We start from the raw sequence: 7366 nt of genomic DNA on the forward strand, positions 1-7366 counted from the left end.
GAATTAGAGAAACACATTTAAGGACAAACAGTTCTGGAATAAGAAGGAATGACTATGAATACAGATTAGAGATCATCAGAGATCAGGGCAGTGATCATGACAACTGTATTCACTCAGGACATAAAAGGTGGGAAGGACACTGTCTGCAGACATGCAAGGTTCCTAATACCCTATTTTAAGAAAAAGCTGCTTTCTCCTGAGTAATGTCATTAAAATACTCCTGAATGCTTTCCAGCCTCAAATATACGTATCTGGTGTCAATGCTAGGCAATACCAACATTCACCCAAAACATAGTACCCCTTCATTACTGCCAACACTTAAGATATACAGTAGTACACATCAGCCCTCAAAATACTTAGTATCACCATTTTGCCAGTGGCCATCACCCCTTACCAACTTGGACAAAATGTTATACCATCCACCAACATGAAATAATCACTGAAAACACAAACAGCTTCTTCAAGTTTAAGAATATTTAACAACCTGTTTCTAATTAGCTCACGGGGTATATAGGCCATTCCCCTTTTCATCGGATGCATTTAGTGCTTAGTAAGAATTGATTCTATCAGCCTGCCTTGTAGGTGCCTCAACAATCTGCAACAGGATGCCCAGCAATCTTCCTTGGTGTGTTTGGTTTCTTGAAGTAGGGGGCAAAATGCATACTGATCACTACCCAACACCCTTCATTGTTGTCCAAGAGACAGAAGCAGCAGCTCAAGATCTCAATTGTTGAGCCAAGTAAATGTTCCGGGTGCAAAGGAGGGTAAATGAAGACTGACACACCATACACACACACACACACTCCAGATGATTTTGCGGTTTAGCAATGAATCTGGCCCATGTCAGGGGTGAAGCAGGAGGCAAAAAAGAAAAAAAAGTTAAACCTCATAGTAGTCACCTTCAATCTTCATCACCCACCCTCCAGCACTTCCAAAGACTGCTAAACCCTTGTCTGTGTCAAGTTTTCTTGGCTCCTACATTCAGTAGGTCAGACTTTATCTTACAGCCAATTCAGACACAAAATCATGCAGTAGCTGCAAATAGCCTTCTTCATCTCATCCTAAACTGGTCCCATTTAAGTTACCAGATTTATAGGGAGGCTAGTTGCCAAATACAATAGAGTGGATTGTTTTACCACTAGGACTGCTATGAGTCAGAAATTTAGACTGTTATTACAGAGAACAGCTTAAAAAAATGTAATGCCGTTTATTTAACTTCAAAAACATTTCAGCATTCTAAACATACAAAAAAATAACAAAATGTTGCAAATTGTGTTTAGTACAGAAGGTTCCTGAACTTTCATCAATGCAGTGGCTTTTTGCTGACAACAAAGAGTTCTAGTTTGTTTTATAACAAACAGGTAAAAACTACAGCACTTAACTAAAATCCAAACACTTCTCATGCCAGCTGACCCCCCTTCCACAGCTAAGAATGGCAAAATGCTATGTCACTATATACAAAAACAAGACAACCTGAAGCTAAATGGATGCCCACTGCAGTGTCCACAGGTCCAGCCTCACATTGAACAGCCCTGAGCTACAGCCCCTCCAAAAGGCATCTTCCCCACATTCTCAACGCCAAGCAAAGAGCATCAAAAGCTTGTCTTGGTTGTTTTGTTCTTTTTACAAACTATAGATATGTACAGTTGATAACCCAGGATTTCTAGACAATAACCATATAGATACCACCTTACTGATTAAAGAAAATGGCAAAAACATTTTTAAATGCCTTGTCACACCAACAGCAAAGTGCACAGAGTGAGGAGAACACGAGAGCCTTTTCATTTTAAAAATGTTTGGAAATATGTACAACTTTGATACAGTTTCAGGGTGCTCCAGACACCCATGGCCACTTCATGTAAACCACTGACAATTTCTAGAGCACTTTGAAAGACTACATATATGATCATGATCCAATTGTGTGATTAATCCTAATGAGGGCAACAGACACCTCTTAAGAGCTGTTGTCAATTACAGCGCTCCCCTACTCTAAGGTATTCACAAGGAGACAGATATAAAGTTTTTTTATTCATCTTCCTCTTCCTCCTCCTCCTCTTCCTCCTCCTCCTCCTCCTCTTCCTCCTCGTCTTCATCTTCCTCTTCCACCTTTTTCCGGGCAACTTTAGCAGGACCCTTTGCACCATCAAATTTTCCTTTAGATTTATAGTCGGCAACATCCTAGAAGGAACAGGGACACATTCCAAATGAGACAAGCTCTCCCACAGCTATTTTAGCACAGGGTAGAAACATGCTGTCCCTGCCTTAGAATAAGAAATCAGGAATCCAAAACAGTACAGACTGCTATTTAAAAATTTGTTTCTTGATACAAATTTGTTTCTCAGCCTTTTAAAAGGTAATGGGTGACCCGACTAAGTGGGACAACAAATGAATGCTTCCCTTCTCCCCCTCTCTCTTCCCTCACCTCTGTCTCTAAAGGAAAAAAAAAAAAAGTAAACCCTAGCTGCATAGCTCTGGAGCATCATCCCGAGAGCAGAGGTTGCCAGTTAGATTTCCTGGTCAGAGCACATACAAGAGCAGCTCAATATTCCTCTCTCCCTGCCCCCCCCCCAAAAAAAAGGGTAAGGGTGACCAAGGAGCCTTTAACGCATGCATGTGCTGCTAGTCACTCAGCCCAGCAAAGCAGCCACCATCCCACAATCCCCCAACACAAAGCAGCTGACTACTCTCCATCCAAACCACATACTCTGATCCACCTCACCTTCTCATACTTCTCCTTCAGCTTTGCAGCCTTATTGTTGTAAGGCTGCTTTTCATTGTCACTTAAGTTATTCCACATCTCGCCCAGCTTCTTTGCCACATCTCCAATAGAGATGCCAGGGTTTGTGGATTTGATCTTGGGGCGGAACTCTGAACAGAACAGGAAGAATCCAGACCTTGGAGGGATAATTATATAAATTAAATGAAAACCCTCAAAAACATGAGCGTAAATCAAAATTCCATGTGACTCCTCTTTATAGTGAAGAAATGTGTGATACCATACACAGTGTTTCAAAGTTGTAGGTTCCAGAATGTTTAAGCTGCTTTAGAAATATATAGTGATTTCTCTGTCTCTCGGGTACTGGGCAAGGGGTAGAGAATGTACCTAAGGACACTGACACCTGGATCCAGGCTACTTGCTTCCCAGTGGAAAGGCCAACAGGCAAACACCACGCACAACAGTTCACACATACCTCAAGCTAAAAGTACAGAATATTTTGCAAAGGTATCCTGACTTTTAGGTAAATTATCTTTTAAAAAAATCTTTCAAGCTGAAGGAAAGTTCCTCACGGTTGTCCTGAATCTTATGGTCACTTACGGTGGCCTTTTGGGAGCATTAGGGTCCTTCTTCTTCTTGCCTCCCTTAGCTGGTCCATAATCCTTCATTTCCCGATCATAGCGTACTTTATCTGCCTTTGCCATCTCATCAAATTTAGATTTCTCTTTCCCTGACATTGTCTGCAAAGAACAAGACCTATTAAATTCCTAAATGCAGTCAACACATACCTGTTCAGTTATCCTATAATTAAAGTGACAGCTGCTATAATCACTTGCAAAAGGGGATGAATGACTTAAAACTCCAGTCTTTAAAAAAAAAATAAAAGCACACATATAAAATTATAAAAACAGATGAGATGTGTCTAAGTAAAGAGGAATAAAACAGCCCCCTAGTACATAACCCCAATGTGAAATCCAACTAAAACTAGCTTGAAGAAAAAACAAAAGTACCTTCCACCTCTCGGAGCACTTCTTAGAAAATTCTGCAAAATTGACAGGAACCTCTGGGTTTTTCTTCTTATGTTCCTCTCTGCACGTCTGCACAAAGAAGGCATAAGCAGACATCTTGCCCTTTGGCTTCTTGGGATCACCTTTAGCCATCCTGACTGTGATGGATGTAAGGAAGAGAAACAAAGAAAAACAAATCCAATGAATGGAACAGAACTACAAGATATACCAAAAGCAGGGCAAAATTAAAATCGCGGTTGTTCTTAGGTAGCACCTCCAACCTCCCCCAAAAAGCCTAATGCCCCTGGCAACCAAAGACAGACTGGGGAGGAAATCAGTCTCACCGAAGCTTGTCATTTAACTTTTGACCAGCATGAAGCCCAGAGGTTCAAGAGCAATCAAGTTCTCCAAATGCAACGAGCCCAAGTGGGGTGGCTCAGCACTACATTCCAATTTAGAAATACTACATTTTGGGAACTACAACCATAAAGTGGAGAGGACACATTTGTAGTCGGTGAAGGCTGATGATAGAAGTTTGAAACCAAAGCCAGCTGGTCATGTTTTACTCCCATGTTAGAAACAAAAATACTGTCACCGCTGCTAAACACAAGATCAAAGCAGGAGAACTGCAAATAGGGAAAATTCGATATCTCACTATTGTTGATGAGTTCTGACTTATAATAAAAATAGCTTTAACAAGAATGGTAATACAGCAAGTGAGCAGATATTTCTGTACTTTATAAGTCCAAATCTGTCTCTTCACCATTATCTAAAGGGGCAGGAGCTACCAAAAGGGTTAGTCTTGCTCATCTGTAAAGCAGAAGGTATGTCCAGCCAGAAATACTTTCTCTAAAGTTTCCAAATAAAAATGCAGCTGTGGTGTGTCATAGTCCCTGTCCCACCCCCACCCCCCAGCTTCCCGCCATCTTTTCCTTTTCCCACACCCAAGGTCATCATGTGAAACTAAAGCGCTCCACTCTGCAGGGACCGACCCAAAGGCTGCCTTTGGGCCCCACAGTGACTGCGTGGGTGGGGCAAGACAGAACGCAGGAGAGCCCCAGGCCGGCAGTGGCCAGCTGGGCTCGTGCGGGTGTCGAACATCCATAATTCACCTTCCATTTTGTCAAAAGCTTCCTGATGAAAGAAAGTGCCCCTGAAATGCACCGTTGCCTCCCCCAGGGGACGCGCGGGGCCGGGGGCGGCGACCGCAGCAGCGCCCGAGGCGCGGAGCCTGGCAGGCAGCGACCGCAATGATGGTGGCGCCTGCCATACCTCTTAGCCCAGCTCACTAAAATGGCTGATCCGCGAGCAGCCGGCACAGGCGGCGGTGGCGAACAAAGCAGTCCGGGCCCCGCCACCGCCGCCCGCTCGCCGGCCCCCGCCCCGCCCCGCCCCGCCCCGGGCGTCCGGAGGCGCAGGGCTGAGGGGGCCGCGAGCTTGACCCCCCCCATCGCCGGCGCGGGGTGCATTCCTCGGAATAACAAAGGCGCCCGTGCAGCCATGACGCACGACAGCGCTGGGGCTCGCGGCAGCGCCCCTGGCCCTCCAAGCCACCAGCCTCTGGGACCAAGGCCAGAGCCCGCCCAGGAACCCGACCGCCTGCCCAGCCCGCCAGTCCATCCCTCGCCAGGGCCCATCACGCTCCAGCCATGTTAGCAACGGCGGCGGTGCCCAGCGGGCAGGCGACGAGCGGGGGGCGGCCGGCCTGCCCCCCACCCCACCCCCCCAACCCGGACCTCCGTGCGCTCCAGAGACGGCCATGTTAGTGCAGAAGCAGCAGCGCAGCCTGCGGGCTCGCACAGTGCCCGGCAAAGCCTGGTAGCGAAGTTTGCCTGCGCCGCAGCCGCCCGCGGACACCGGCTGCCCGTCCCCCGCTGCATCCGTCCCGGGCCGGGGAGCATTCTGCCTCCTTCCCAGTGCCGGCGCCCGGCGCCAGAACGCGCGCTTCCCGAGCCCGCTGCCGCCGCTACCCCAACATCTGGCCTCAGGGAGGAGGGGGGCGGCCGAGGGGGGCTCCGGGAATGAAGCAAAGCCCAGGCAGAGGGAGCTGGGAATGAAGCACTGGAAAGTTGAAACACCTGAATTGCTTCTTCCCAGTCGCTTAGGTAAAAGGAAGGCGGAAGGGGCGGGAAGGACGCGCGGAGGAGAAGCTAGAGACCGCGGCACCTGGCCACGCTGGCGGAGCGCGGGCAGGAAAGTTATGCGGACGCTGCTGCTGCGGCGGCGGCGGCGGCGGGCGCGGGAGGCGGAAACGTACCTGTATTGTTCGCCAGTCTGGGCAGCGCAGGGCACAACGCGAGGCTCAACACTCCCCAGCCTCGCGCTAGCTGCCTCCACGAGAGCCGCCTGATTGGCCAGCAGGCTCTGCCGTTTAAAACAGCCTCCTTGCCCGGCCATTGGCTGCGGGCCTCATGCATATTAAACAGGTGCGGGCGCCCGTTGGGCTCGGCCTCTGGGATCATTCATTCAAAGAGAACTACTCGCTGGCGCTAGCTGCAGATTCAAAACTGATGAATAATATTCTCCCTTTCCCACCCCCACGCCCCCTCCATGAACTGAACTGGGGTCTCAAAGGACTTTGGAGAAGTGGCCCCGCCATTCCCCGTGGCCTTGGCCTCTGGCGTGGGAAGGCGAGGTTGAGGCCAGCTGATCTGTCCTCTGCTCCCACCGCGCCGCGGCCCGCGCAGCCCCGCCTCTGGCCCCTAGTCCCAGGCAGCCTTCCAGCCCAGGAAAACCTCCCGAGGCCGGCCGGGAGGGTCGACGGTCCAACATTTTTGCCCAGTTCCGTCGGAACTGTGCGGCAGGGGCCTTGTCGCACTTTGGTCCTCGATGCGCCAAGACCCCGGGTTTTCAACACTGGAATCCCGCTTCTGGCCCCAAAGGGACCTGACTCCTGAGGATCCAGCTCTATTAGGCTCTTTGCACTAATTGCCAGAATGTCTGTTAATGCCTGCAGTTGCCCAAACGGCGAGCTAAGTGGGCTAGAGGAGGAAAACAGAGTTTGACGAAAGTAGAGAAATAGTTAGAAATTGTAGTTTTGTGTTCAGGGAGTCACCTCTTTACTGATGCAGTTCAGGCCCACATTCCCCCTGCTCTCCTGACACACACCCTGGTTGAAGAATAAAAGTTATTGGAATGAATGAATGAGATTTTACTTGACTTGATGTCCTCAGCTTTCCCACTAACTAGTGATAAGGCCTTAAAAGTTACTTCTTTTACGGTATTCAGGCAATGGTTTTCAAAGTGTGTGGGGTGAGGAGAGAGGGGTAGACAGTGTCACCTCTAAGGGATGTTTGAAAATGCCCCATGACAGAATTGTTCCTGTAATTCAGTAAGAGAAGGGGATGGCCAGTAATGTTAAACGTCCTGCATTGGACAGGACAGTCACATAGAAGGAAGAAATGTCCCACTACAAATGCTAGTATCAGCCCTGTTGAAAAATATTGGAGGGCCGTTCTCTCTTTGAGATTTATAAAAAGAATAAAAGAAGGAAGGGTGAGGAAAAGGTACCCATTTTATGGGATGAAATTTGAAGAAAATAATGGAAGAGGCACATCACGAGTTTTAAGTTCCCTTTCCAAAGCACTTCGAACCACCAAGATAGCAAACTATTTATGAGACCAGAAGATGAGTTTTTCAGATG

The 7366-nt window shown here is 48.2% G+C and overlaps 1 protein-coding gene across 4 annotated transcripts; it reads right to left on the bottom strand.

The window, feature by feature from the left end:
• Positions 1-1184: 1184 nt before the first annotated feature.
• Positions 1185-6090, bottom strand: HMGB3 (high mobility group box 3). 4 transcript variants are annotated; one of them, XM_066356451.1, is made up of 5 exons: positions 5981-6090; positions 3727-3881; positions 3317-3456; positions 2720-2894; positions 1185-2178 (listed from the first exon to the last, which is right to left on the bottom strand). In XM_066356451.1, the coding sequence occupies exons 2-5, from the start codon at positions 3874-3876 to the stop codon at positions 2026-2028; spliced, it is 618 nt and encodes a 205-aa protein (XP_066212548.1). In that variant the 5' UTR covers positions 3877-3881; positions 5981-6090; the 3' UTR covers positions 1185-2025. The 4 variants fall into 4 exon arrangements, with proteins under 4 accessions (XP_066212548.1, XP_066212550.1, XP_066212549.1 ...); XM_066356453.1 differs by lacking the exon at positions 5981-6090 and adding an exon at positions 5802-5957; XM_066356452.1 differs by lacking the exon at positions 5981-6090 and adding an exon at positions 5460-5698.
• Between the last annotated feature and the right edge of the window lie 1276 nt (positions 6091-7366).

The sequence above is a fragment of the Saccopteryx leptura genome, chromosome X (genome assembly GCF_036850995.1).
Source record: "Saccopteryx leptura isolate mSacLep1 chromosome X, mSacLep1_pri_phased_curated, whole genome shotgun sequence".
Lineage (NCBI taxonomy): Eukaryota > Metazoa > Chordata > Mammalia > Chiroptera > Emballonuridae > Saccopteryx > Saccopteryx leptura.

Excerpts from the sequence above, each read along its gene's own strand:
- HMGB3 (XM_066356452.1), bottom strand. The coding sequence starts at position 5,484 with ATGGCCGTCTCTGGAGCGCACGGAG. Across the intron at positions 3,882-5,459 it reads CGTCTCTGGAGCGCACGGAG|TCAGGATGGCTAAAGGTGAT; the intron begins GTCCGGGTTGGG and ends CATCCATCACAG. Across the intron at positions 2,895-3,316 it reads AATGCTCCCAAAAGGCCACC|GTCTGGATTCTTCCTGTTCT; the intron begins GTAAGTGACCAT and ends TATCCCTCCAAG.